At 34.3% G+C, this 14,099-nt stretch overlaps 1 protein-coding gene across 7 annotated transcripts in view; it reads right to left on the reverse strand.

Moving 5' to 3' along the window:
- Window positions 1-320: 320 nt before the first annotated feature.
- MYO6 (myosin VI) overlaps window positions 321-14,099 on the reverse strand; it is a gene marked incomplete at both ends in the record, with an annotated part of 80,636 nt that continues 66,857 nt past the window's right edge. For 2 of the 7 annotated variants that reach the window (XM_082305550.1, XM_082305547.1), the window contains 7 exons: window positions 321-520; window positions 2,079-2,297; window positions 4,533-4,559; window positions 7,141-7,272; window positions 8,653-8,756; window positions 12,119-12,157; window positions 12,632-12,661. In XM_082305550.1, the coding sequence (XP_082161676.1) occupies window positions 321-520; window positions 2,079-2,297; window positions 4,533-4,559; window positions 7,141-7,272; window positions 8,653-8,756; window positions 12,119-12,157; window positions 12,632-12,661 (751 nt within the window). Of the gene's footprint in view, window positions 521-2,078; window positions 2,298-4,532; window positions 4,560-7,140; window positions 7,273-8,652; window positions 8,757-12,118; window positions 12,158-12,631; window positions 12,662-13,041; window positions 13,084-14,099 lie in introns of all 7 variants that reach the window. The other 5 variants (XM_082305549.1, XM_082305548.1, XM_082305544.1 and 2 more) reach the window with 4 other exon arrangements.

Here is a 14,099-nt window from a genome sequence, read left to right on the forward strand (position 1 = left end):
AAGTATAGACAGATTGTTTAAAAGTGTTAAGAGTTATAACAGAAACTGTTAAAGAAAATGCAACATATAAACAAAATAAAACAAACTACACTGACTGAAATTTCTTCAAGGTCCTCATACCTGGTAAAGTTCACTACACAAATTAAACATCATAAAGTACAAATTAACAAACCACATGATTAATAAAATCTGTTCACTTTATATTAAACATCTCTAATATGATTATAGAATGTTTACTTCCTCTGTTGCACAGAGGAACTCTTCCCTTTGTATCATGGGCAAGGGTTCTCATCTCGAACGCTACTGTGCAAAATGACCATTTATTTCAATAGGTTCTGCAGCATCGCTGTAGCATACGTAGGACGAGCTTGTCTGCTTTCAATTGCATTCTGAAGATACTGGATACCTCCACAGCGCTCCCAAATTTCTTCAAACTGTCTCGGCAAAATTTCAGCACCTCGCTTTCGAGTTAAGCCAGTCTCTTCAAGATTAAGCTCACACATATCCATATCATCCTTACCTGAAATGGTAAAGGGAAAAAGAAAAATCTTTATGAAGCTTTTACATCATTCAAAGGTCCCATTAACAAAGATTAGATCTTTGTTAAGTTGTTCTCCTCTCTCAAGCTGTGGTTTGTTAATAGACATCAGAGCTTACGGGGAAATCATTCCTCAGATGCAGGGGGTTTTTTTTGTTTTGTTCTGTTTGGGTTTTTTTGTTGTTGTTTGGGGTTTTTTTTGGGGGGGTGCTTGTTGTTCGGGGTTTTTTTTTGTTTGGTTCGTTTTGTTTTGTTTGTTTGTTTGTTTGTTTTTTAAACACACAGAGCAGAAAAGCAGTATCTGAATAAACTAGTATCAGATGCTGTAACTGACAAAATTGTGCTTAAAAAGCAAGCAAAAAGGAACAAAGAGAAGAAGCCAAAAAGATCAGCATCTTGATATATTCTCCTGAAATCCACTACAGGATGACAATTGCATTTGTTTTACACATACTTTCAGTTTTACAGTGAAGGGCTGATATTATTTAACTTGTTTAAATGTAGCAAAGCTACTAAGAACTCTAGACTTTTGCTCAAGTAGCCAGTATTCTTAATCTGTCAGCCTCCCATGCTAAACAAACAGTGTTTACCAAATAGGACTGACACGAGGAATCCAATGAAATGGATTTTCATCCAATGAAATGGTGAGTGCAGCTCACTTGCTATATTTTAATCTTCTTTTTAATAGGTGATCCATTGAATGTGCTATTCGTGACAGCAATGCTACTTTTAGCTATGGGCTTTGAGACTGAACAGGCAACAGTTGGTATAAGGAATTCTATTAAAAATAATTAGCAGAAAACAAAGGAACTTTTGTTGCTAGTAAAGCATCACTCTGAAGCTAAACAATTTGGTTATGGCCTTTTCCTCAGTCCCCAACCTCAAAACACAGAATTCTAAACAGCATTTCTCCAGTGTTTTCTCCCCCTTTCGTTATCCTCCACAAAAGGAGGATACATTTCATTACCAGATAAATCTCTACCCATCCATTGCCACATTTAGTTTTTATTTTAAATGTTTAAGATTAAAAAGTTATTCTCCCATACTAGGCAGCATAAATATGGTAAAAGCATCAGTTTGCTATCAGCACCATACTATGGAAAGACAATATATCACATGTGCAAATTGTTCTGATACAAACTGCTGTAATTTTTCAAAGCCAACTAAAAACCAAAACAACGATGGGCAGAACTTTCCCAGATAAATTGCGATGTTTTATCTTCACGCTGTCTCCAGCTCAGGGAATAATCTGAGGACACTTAATAATATGCCATTTACATTTGGATTCCCTCTGTCTATGATTTCCCAGATTAAAGTATATGTACAAGTAAAACACGTGACAATTACATCTCCAAATGATATCCCGTAACATTTGGCCACCATCAACACAGTCCCAAATCCTCAAATTCTGCCCAGACAAGAACTGCTGATGAAAAAAAGAGGACACAACTTTGGAAACTTATATCATCGGCCTCTTTTTCTAAAGTAAGTTATCAGCTCGGAACCTTTTCAACATTGGAATTTTGCTTTCAGTACCAACCCGCTACAAGGAGAATGGGTGCCTTGTCAGGATGAAGTTCCATTTGTCGAGCAATCCATGGCCCATCAAAATGCGCATACCACCAACCCTTCTTCTTGTTCTGGGGATCTTTGTATTGGTCCGCAGGACGGATGAAGGGAATGCGGAAGTAACGCTGTTGTCTGTTTATTTCAATCTGTTGTTGTCTGGCTGGTAGCTGGGCTGTCGGGTTCTGTTGAGCTATCATACAAAAAACCCCAAAAAACAAGCAAACAAAAAAACAGAAAACAAGAAAGCCATATTATGACTTGCTTGATTAATCAACAAAGTAAAAAAAAAAACAACAAACCAAACAAAACCCAAACCAACCAAAAAAACCAAACCAACCAAAACCCCCCAAAACAACCCAAACCCCCAAAAACCTGAGAGATTCTCTCTGAATACAAGGTCATCTCATCAAACCTAAAATGTATTCCCATCTCACATAATGTGCGTTCTTTTAATCACTACAGCTACAACACTGGTGAGGAAAGGCTCATGATAATGAATGTATCTATATGTAACACTAGGTTGCTCAATGGCATCAGGTACGTTTAGACAAAACAAAGCGAGTAGAATAACACATTCTGCTTTAAATAAATATTGAAGGTAAAACTTCCCATATAAAATTTCTTACCAACCAGAAACATTAATCAGTACCTGCTCCAGTTCAGTCCATCTCTTTGTAAAACAAGGTCACAGTGCAAAGAAGCATTTTCAGTTACAAAAATACCAAGCACCACTTGAAGATTTTTGACAGTCAACACAGAAGGGTGTGTAATACTGTTAGAAACGACTAATTTGTTAATAGAAATGTTGACAACAAATACTGCTTACTACAAAGCTGCCACCAAACGTAACTTTCTGCCTAGATTTCTATGTACTAAACTCCAGCACTAGAACTACTTTCTGGCTGCTTTCTTTTTTAAAGAAATTGTTTATTTCAGACCATTAAGATCAACAGACCAAACTTCTAGAGGAGACAGAGTTATATGAAATCTTTTAAAGCTTCATATAAATACTTTGGTAAACATTTCCCATGTGCATTTTTGGACTCCCTCAGAGTCCCACACATTTCAGACTTCAGAGAGAAACCTTCTTTTGAATAAAAGCAAATACCTCTACGTTAACTCATCAACCGATAGACCTTTGTAATGTTATGTACACACGATCAAAATCAGTTTTAAATAGTAAACGCTCTTATAAGCAAGATCCTTTCCTTTAATAAATGCCTCCTGCAAAAGTTTATTACTGATCTTGCTTTAGTGGTTTACAATACCACTGTTACAAACACCCTGTTTAAGAAATTCTGAATGTGAATCTATGCCATTTCTACAAAAGAAAATCAGTATTAACAGTTCCATGTTTGAGTATAAAGGGAATAATTGAAAGTTAATTCCTTTTTTGTCCATTGTCTATTAAGCAGCAAAGCTAATTTTTGAGCTAAAATTTAATAAAATGAAAAATTACAATCACTTCTAATAATGTATTCGTACAGTTATGATCAAAACTAACAGACTAGCAACTGCACCTTGAAATTTCTTCCACCTAGTTTCAAGCAAAAATAGATTTTCTAAATGTGAAGAGCAGAATCTTAAAAAAATATATGTACTATATAAATCATACTCCCCAATTTTTTTTCCATATCTACATAAACAAAGAGAAGAAACACAAAACAGATTTTAATAGGTGAATGTTACTTTTATACATCAACTCTGAAAAAGCCCGTATTTTACAGGCATAGTCTACAGTTTATAGAAAATTAATTCTATTTTCTGCAAATTGTCTGAACATCTATCACAGCAGATCAGTGCTTTAGTATTATCAAACACTTTTTGCTCTGCAATTGTAATTGCTAAGGCTCATTTCTACCTCTATGCGTACCTAAATTCAAGAGGAAATCTAGAGGACAGGAATGCTAAGCAGCCACTATAGCCTCTATTTTTCAGTGCTATGGAATTGCAGTTGTTTATTCAAAAGAAACCATCACCTGAATGTTAGTTTGTGTGCTAGGAAAACAGCTGTTATATTAAGTTGATTCCAGAGTTTTGCTACAACAAAAAGCCATGTGCAGACAGTAAAAAAATGTTAGAACAAGCATGGTACTTCTTGGGGGGAAGAAAAAAAGAGAAAAATAATAGGGGATTATACCTTCAAATAACCTATATAAAAAGGTTATTTCATTCTCCCTTCCCATGACTGCTCAAAGGGGTAGGATCTCATGACAATAAGCAGTAAAGTACATTCGTAAATTACTAAAGTAACATATAATTACCATCAGTTGAATAACATTGCCAAATTGTAAAATAGAATTTTTTTGAACAATTAAATTCTGTGTTCACATGTAGCAAAACACTGGATTAATTAATGTTAGTATAGAGCTCTCAAGTGTTCCTGTTCTTCAAAGTTAGCTTAAATAACCATCTCCCCACTTACGTGAGTTGCTCAAAAATGGTGCAAAATCTGCGAACAAATATTACATGTTGAACAAAACAGCGAAGTGCTGATCCTTCTTAAGTTATAGTTTCATTACCTCAACATTTTTCACCAATGCTAATGATAGACAAATGGAAATTCTAGTTACAAAATAAACACAGACGTTGAGCTAAGTATTATTCATTTTCTGCTCACTGACATATATAAAATGTCTCCTTTCCTCAAATTTCATAGATTTCCAACTGCTTCTATTTTCATCAGAAATTAATTTTGAAATTGATTACTTCAATGATTTGCAATGCCTGTTACAAAACCTCAGCTGTATACATGCTAAGCATCGGTTGCTGTAACAAATCTGCTAGTTAATTAACGTAGTACTTTTATTTTTTGACACTTCTGCTAGGAAAAGATTTCCAGACCTCTATTAATACCAAATCTGCCTATTCCAATAATAATACACAAACCAGTGTTTAGCTGCTATATTGAATGTATGAATTTTAATTAAAGGATACCTGTAAAATTATATGACATCAGTGAAAAGGCAGAAAGAAGAAAGTACATCATTTGAAGCACACATCCACTGACACCCGAAAGACTTTTAGCTTAAACATCAAAGAAATCAAGAGTTCCTTCCCACTACCTTCTCAGATCATTACAATACATAGATGTGAAATGCCCATGTAGTATAATTATTTGCAATAGGAAGAATTACTTCTGACATTGACGAGAGTCACTAAACATCACCATCAGTGACCTTCTTCTGAACTGCAATGTTCTAACTTTTCTTCAGAAATATGAAGCCATATTTCAAGAAAAGTAAAAAAATGCAATGAAAAACATTGAAAAGAATGCTGTAAATGTCTAACTAAATGTGATGAGATCATGAATATTCCAAGCTTTATTTGCGCAAATCCAAAGATTTTCTGCTCTTTGCTACTTCCCATCAGCAATACTCTGCATGAATATTTATCTTACCCATTTAGCTCCAGACAGACTTTGCCAGCTCAAATTCAAAGCAAGTTACCACTTTGCAGAAGTTCTTCAAATGCCTTTTCCTGCTGTTTCAGTCATAAGCTTTCTTGAACACTTAAAACCACCTTACTAAGCATGGCCACGAGGACTCATTCTTTGATAACATCTTTTCCAGGGGTCCAAATTTCACCTGCCACATATCTGTACCAAAGTTCCCTGAAAAGCTCAAAGTCTCAGGTAAGGCTCAAGCAATGCATAACTCAGTAAATGAATCAAGGGGGAGGAGACACCTTTTTATAAGGACTAACACTGAGAATAAGTAGGGCACCTGTATCCCCTGGGATCTGTATCCCCCATGTTCCAGGACAACACTCTAATCCCAGGCTAACGGGACTTTCTCCCCATCTTCCCTTTCCTCTGCCTCTCCCATTAACTGTGTGGCCAGAACACAACAGTCATGGAAGCAGAAGACAGCATGAAAGGTCTGACTAAATTATTATGGCCATTTGCTGTGACTCTGTTCATTTCTTAGATTCCTTTTGTAACAGACGATCACTGCACTTGGGGGGTGGAGTGGCAGGGAAAGAGTAACAATCCGCTCTGCAAATATCACTCCAGAAACTAGGCACCTAATTTTGAGGTCTGGCAGTGTTCAACATGGTAACTCCTACACTTTCTTGTTGAATTTGAAAGGCAGTCACTTATTCTCATTAGTGTATTGCTTTGACAATAAACACCCATCTGTGAAACCAGCAGAATGACAGTCTAATACGAAACCAGGGACTATGCAAAATTTGTCATGCCATAATCAAAAATTGTGAGTTTTAAAAAAGAGAACATAACCTAAAATATGTAAGGCTTCCAGCAATGTAAATGAAGAAATTATTAGCACCTTTTAAAAGTATCTACATCTATGTCTATGTATCTGTATCTTATGAAAGAATAAAAGCATGAGAAGAAACCCCCTTATCAGCAGTACTTTTTGTTTTGTCTGGACCCCAAATATAATACTGAACTACATAACAGAGCATGATTCCTTCCAATCTTGTTTTTTATAGCACAAAAAAAAAAAAAAATCACATGCAATTCTCTGATAGATGGACTATTTGAAAACTATTTTTAGAATCTATATTCTGCCCTTAGGTATAATTCTCTGTTCTGATCTATCACTAGCTACTCCCAGAAAGCAACATTTGTAATTACAGAGGTCAGAACTAGTATGAACAACCTTAAAAATGAAAAGTCTCAAACGTCTCAAAATGCAAATCACAGTTTCATAAATGGAAAATGATCTTCCTTAGTCTTAAGTAGCACAGCAATGAACATTTAGCAAAAATGCCAGCAACAACACCACCAAATCAAGAACTATTTTTAACAGATGTGAGTTGGTATGAGAAAAGTTTTAGGGAGAACTATTCTGTACGTGTATCTGTGTCTCCTGAAGGTATTCTACTTTCCGCATAGCATTTGCCCGTTGCAATCATTTGAAAATATCTGCCTTAAATCAATACAAAAATACTCTAAAAAAACCCGAAGAGTTTCCTTCAACCTAGCGAACCCAGAATTAATTCTAGAAATGTTTTCTTTAGAACATTGTCACCAAAATTATTATAAACACAAAATTCTCTCTCCTCACCATAGTCTGTGACTGATTTAGGAGCACGCTGTTCTGTTTCTGCATTGCGTTTCTTATTCTTGGATTTCCAAGCATGATATACCTTTAGCCTTCTGTGAAACTCTTCTCTGCAAGCCGCCAACAGTTCAATATCTGTCTCAAAAATGAGGAAGGGAGGGAGGAGTGAGAAAAATCAGAAAAATTTTTTATTAAATGCTTTTCTATATTGATAGGTACATTATTTTAGATCAGTTTGTAACACTAATATGTTATAATGTAATATAATAAACCTTCACTCTCTGCAGCAACAGAACCTGTATTTTATGGCCCAGAGGGATCCTTGGAGTGCTATATATCCTTTTCTCCTTTAGAGGAATGGCAGTCCCCAAAGTAGCTGTTCTGCTGTGAGATCTGGAGCAGTGAAATGCTACAAATAAAATTTTCACTTTGCTAAATTTGCCTGTTGACATTATCACAAGCCAAGCAGTACAGAAACAGATAAAATTTCACTGCTGAACTTTATTTCTGCAACTGAAAAAAAGAAAATCGGCAACTTGGCTGCTCAGATCTTTTTCAGGTTCTGCTCAGGTTCTTTTTCCACTTTATTAAATATATTTTAATTTTGCTGAATTTCATGCCACTAAGAGACTGAATGATTGCAAGGCTTTTTCATTAGTCACCTAAGAGTATCCAAACTGGCTTCACTAGGGATGAACACACATCAGCACCATGTATTACTGCACCACCTGTTCAGCTGAAAACATTGCTTCAGTCTTGCATACGTAAAAACAATAGAGACACAGTTAGAATTTGGAGCTAACTTTGGGTTTTAAACACAAATAGAGAGAATGGGTTTGTTTCCAATTTCTACATCCAGGGAGAAGTTCTGAGTTATCTTAAATCAGAAATTAACCGTTTTCAATCAGAAGCAGGAAGAAACAGTAATATCTAATAAAGGAATAATTCTTATCTGTTTCTATCTTCATAACACTGGGGGAAAAATAATTAATATCCCAACTGTGAGCTTCCCAAATGAAGTTACACATTTTGAAAATTAAAGAATAAGCTGAACATCTAAGACAGAAAAGATTTTACGCTGTGCTTTACATGACATATTTGCTTTTTTGTGATTTGTTGACAGCAAGAAGTGATAGCAAAATATTTCTTAGACCACACAAATTCTAGGTAAAGCATAATAACTATTATTCCCTTTGTGGAAACACATAAAATTGAGACAATTTAATTAAGAAATTATAATGTGTTGTATGGTCCAAGCAGTTTAACATCAGAAATATATAAATCAGTAAAGGAGGTAACAAAGGAAATTCTGTTTCCTCAGTATGGAAATAGCTTAGTTCGCTGTTCTCTTTGGGGTAACAGAACTTCTTAAAATTAATCTGGCATTCATTCAAACCTGAATAAATTCATGAACAAGTTTTTATCTTTGTCATAGGAAGAAAGTAACACCTTTCATACAACTACAACTTGACTTCTTTCTCAAATCAGAAAAAAAACCAAAACAAAACAACTTACCACAGGATGTATTGATTGTATCGCGAAGCTCTGCATATTTCCACTTACTGAGATCATGCTTCTTAGCACCAGCAGCAGCTTTCGTGGCTTGAACTGCAGGACCCCTACAATTATTAAAAATATGCATATGTATTTTTTTTCAAGAATAGAACGGGCATTGTTACACGAGGAGGAACAGATCCCACGATCAACACTGTGGCACGCTTATTACAATGAAAATCAGCAGCAGAGGGATTGAATTCAAAGGCAAAGTACCATATTATTTTCAAGATATTCAAATGATTGAGAAAAAGTGAAAGCATCTTTTACGTCCAAAATCATATAATAATCTGATTGGTTGCCTAGAAATTAAAAGGAATTGTCATTAATAGTTGGCGCTTATGTGTGAAAAGATGCATATTCTATTTGTGTGTACCTCACCCCACGCTGATGTATATTTTTCTCGGTACTAGTCAAGATGCAGAATACAGATAACAAAGAGTGGCCATCTACATTTTTAGTTCCATTTGAAAAACAGATGAGGAAAAACATTTCTGAAGTAGACAAGAAGAGAGAAAAGGAGTTTCCTCTGCTGTTTAAAACTGGATTAGGACAAAATCCTTGTCCCCAGACTACAGAAAATATTCCATGTCTTTGACAGAAGTCTAATTTGAGGAAAGAAATCAAATTAATTCTATATTAATTGTATAGCAGCTGTCTGAGAACAGCAACATTTACTCAGGGGGGAGGGGGAGAATCATTAACAGATACCAAGGGGAAAAAAAACCGAAACCAAAACAAAAACACTCTCAGAAGAAAGGCTGACCAGTATAAAAAGACTCATCTAGAAACAGTGTTCTTCAAAGGCAAAAGTCATGTAGGTAGTATGCAATAAAGTCAGCAGCAAATGCAAGTGAGGAATTATTAGTAAAATCTCCATCATCTTTAACAGTATGTATAAGGTTATCCACGTAACAAACAAACATTACATGTATACATATAAAGATAAATCTGAAAAAAAAAAAAAAAATTTTTTTCTTAAAAATGGTATGGATAAGAAGTGGAAGAACTCTCCCTTAGGAACAGCAAACTTCCCATGGATTATTTGGATACAAACTAAGTTCAAAACGCTCCAACGTTCAGTGATGATTAGAATACTTTTTAAACACTAAGGAATTCAGGAACAGACACATGATTTTACCAACCTCTGCTAATACCCATGACTAAGAACATGAGGCAAACTGAATTATCTTTCAGGATCTGAGAGGATTTGTTCAGCAGAAACTAGATCTTTACAAGAATAGCAAAATATTTGATGCAATGTATCACTTCAAAAATCCACAAGAGAAAAACAGAAGAAACCAGGCCTTTTCAGTTAAAGTCTGTTTGTGCAGCAATATCTTTATGGGACTGTTACATTATTACAGTATTTATAATCCAGTGAATGTTATTTTGAAGTTTATTTTTCCATAAAGGTCTCATGTGGGACTATGAAGTTTTATGTTGTTTATTTTCCCTTTTTACTTAATAGGTTATAAATACATTTTCTGTGAAAATTTTCTCTATGCAGATATAGCAGTTCTGAAAGCAGAGATAAGAAATGCGATTTATTTTTAAGATTCATAGAATAAAACAATCTGTTTAACCAAATGTTCTTCTTAATAGCAATTGAACCACCTCTTCAAATGTAATTAAAACTACAGAATCTTACCGTTTATTGCAGCATCAGCTTAATTATGCCTACTCATACTACTAATCTGAGTCGACATACAGCTTCTAGTGATGGTATGTGAAAAGTCTGACATAAAAAATTACCTCTTTGACTTTTAATCAGTACATAGCTGAGGGACAGGAATTTTTCCTCACCCTTAGCACTACTCTTAAGTGTAAAACAAATGATTAGACAGACAGTCTCCTTCAAAATATATATTTTAATATTTTGTTATCATTGGCATACCTGTAGGACATAAAAGGATTGCTGCTAAATGTAATTTCCGCTGCCTGGTGTCTAACCTTCTTGAATCTAATTTGACAAATCCTAAGGATTTTCCTTAATTAGCAACAGTACCCACTACTCTGTTTGCCACATAATTTAGAGCAGCAGAACTAGGCTGTAAGATCTCTGGTTAAACTAGTAATCTTTAAGAATGCTAATCCAATTGAACGGCTTAGCCTTTCCATTACAGTACTACTCTGCAGATCACTCTTTTGTTTTCTACATGACTTTAAGCATAACAGTCTGGCAGCAAGAGCAGCATCATACTTGACAGTCAGTTTTCACTGCTCAATGTGACACAGTTATGTATCCTAAACACTATTTTCAGACTTAAAAAAAAAAAATCAGTCTCAGGTCAAAAGTTTCCAGTATATGAAAAGTGAAAAAAGTTTAGTTAAACAAGCATGCAGTAAGAAGTATTGTATTTTCAATTCAACCAAAACACAGAGCTTCTGATTTTCCCTCAAAGTTTTGTGATTTTTTTTTGCATGTTAAGAATTGGCCATTGTCATTGGAACTATATCAATATATGTAATACAATCTAGCCATCTAAATTCACATGCTAGCTTAATTACACACAACACTGTTTATTCCTATTCTCAAAATGCCACTGCAGGAAACAAATTTAGTGAACAGCTGTGTTCTACAACCAGAAAACCCATCAGTCTTGCGAGACTGATCATCTTCGGACTACATATCAACAGCATAGTGTCTTGTTTAACAACAGATTGACTTTTGACAATTTTGCTTCTTATGTAAGCTTCAGAAGGTTATTTTTGTCCTCAAGTTGCACAAAACACTTTCTAGTCACTCACTGATATGGAGGACATTATAACAATTTCTTTCAACAGAGAATTAGTATTCTAACACAAACTAGTATGAGACTGTTACAGTAGAATTCTATTTGGATCTAAACCTGCATTCTCCTTTCCTCCTGCATTGTGCACAAAATCTTGCATTAGCGTTCAAGAAATCTCAGAAGGGGATTTTGTTTGGATGTCTTAAGGAGGGTTTTAATATTCTTTTAACATGGTAATTTTCAAAATTGCATTTATTTGAAAGGAATTATAACTAGAGTATTTTCTTATTAAAAGCACTAACAGTTACATTAACATTAAGTAACTTCATTAAATCGGTGTTGAATCTGTAGAAATCCTCCTTCAAAAGATGTGGAGCCTAGTCTTCCATTATCATGATAAGAAAGGTGAAAAGAGAAGAAAGCTGGAGGAACATTCAAAATTACACAAAATTCCAGGGTATGTGAACTATTCTTATTCTTTTTTTTACATGATCAATTAAAATAGCAGAAAAATAATTGCTGGAAAAAAGGTGTTGATAAAGGAAATTTATCTGAAAGAAATAATTTACTTATCTGCTTAGCACTTAAAGAAAAAATTCCATTATTTTTCATCCCATAATAATTCCACCCATTTTGTGTGTGATTTTGTTTTACAAAATGATTGATTCATTTGGTGTTGTCTTCTCACCTACCTAGACAATATTTCTGACATTTCTGTGGCCATTTGTTCCCTATAAGAAAATCAATAAATAAGCATAAACCAAACATATTAATATAAAACCAGATTTTATAACTGTGATAGTCTCTTGCCATCCAAACTGAAGCTAATTCAAGTGCACAAAAAAAATGGCTACTTATTTTAAATAATTTCCATTCTTATATATATATATACAGTCGTGATTCTGCAAAGAGCAATAAATCACACAGGGCAGTGAAAAATGGATGGTATGTGAAAAAGTTTACACTAATTATATCATAATCTTTAAATAGATATTATTAGGCATATTAGGTTATTAACTCATTTATTAGACATAAACAAAGTAGTGGATATAAGGTATTACAAACTGATTTAAAGTTTACAGATGCATGCTAATGAAGATTATTATGGGGTATTAGTAAATAAGAGGACAATATCAATTTCCTTTGAATTAATTAGCATTGCTGTTTTTTCTATTAGAGCATTCAAATGGAAAAAAATGCCATACGCAGTCATTTGCAGCTTTGTTCCATTGGCTCTGCAAATAGAAGATATTTATGTTAGATAGAATACTTCCTAGCTACCTTTCTAATAACTGAAGTGGGAAAAGGTGGGTCATAGTATTTCCTGCTCTCTCACACCTTATTTACTACCTTACGATTTTTTTTTTTTTTTTTTTTTATACTGAGAAACAGGACTGTATAGACCTTTTTTTTTCACCTTTCTCATTCAATCATGCGTGCTAAATTATTTTTAAAACGTTACATTAAGACAATCTGGAAAAAATGTACAAATGAAAATTTCCCTCACCCTTTCTCCCCCTCCCCCCCATCTTTCAAAATCAAAGATTTTGAGACATGCTACTGATATATTTTATGCCTGAATAAGCAAATCACAAGAAATAACAGCAATCCTCACATAGCTACTCTGGGAACAGGAAAGATAGCTTCCTCATGCAAGCTGTGAAAAGACACTGAGTCCAACTGCCATACTGAAGACCCACACGTACACACACATGCAGCACCGAGTATGCTACAAATTAGAACTTATTTCAATTGTTCCAACGCAACACACGGAACGGATAAATTCACAATAGATTCACTGAGGCTAGCTTATTTTGGTGCTATATGTTATACTATATGTTTCAATAAGCCACATAAATTAAAAAATATTACACAGTTGAAAACAGATATCTATTATTTAACTAATTTTTACTTAAGTGCTAAGCACTTCTGTCAATTTACTCCTAGGCGCAGTAAATCCCTTATTACACACGCTTTCAAATTGTGGATGAGAAATAAAATTGGATGACGCTAGGAGAGGTCCAATAAGCACAAATAGGAATGCTGGATCTATTGCCAGAACACACAACTTCTCTTCTTTGACAGGAGCCAACAAGTATATTTCTCAAAGAAACTACTAATATTTACGAACTTTAAATATCTACAAAAACTAATGGTGAATGCAGCAAGGTATTGATGAGAAAAGAAATAAAGTAGATGCTGTTCATTTTCAAATATGACAACACACAAGTATCACATGTTCCTTAAATATGAGCAAAATACAAGAGTTCCTTCAAAATGGCATATAAAAATCACCTTGTTCTTACTATTTTCACTGCACAGGTAGTACAGCACAACGGAAAATACCCTTTTATTCATGCCAACGTCTAAGCACGAAACGATTTTTTACAAAATTGTGTGAAAACACTGTAGAACCAGTATACTGCATGAATTCAGTATGGAGTGATACATGCTTTATCTTACTACAGCAAAATTTAACAGAAAAGGGAAATATACATACATAAAAGTCACAGTGATTTCACTTATCGTATGGTAATATGCAAGTCTCAAATCCAGAATATGGCAGAATATAACCTCCTTCGACTCTAATAAATTTTTAATTGATATCAGTTAAAATAAGTCCTGAGAATTTATGTTTATATTAAATTACATGTTTTGTTCAGACCAATAAAT

Source organism: Platalea leucorodia, assembly GCF_965183815.1.
Source record: "Platalea leucorodia genome assembly, chromosome: 3".
Classification (NCBI taxonomy): Eukaryota; Metazoa; Chordata; class Aves; order Pelecaniformes; family Threskiornithidae; genus Platalea; species Platalea leucorodia.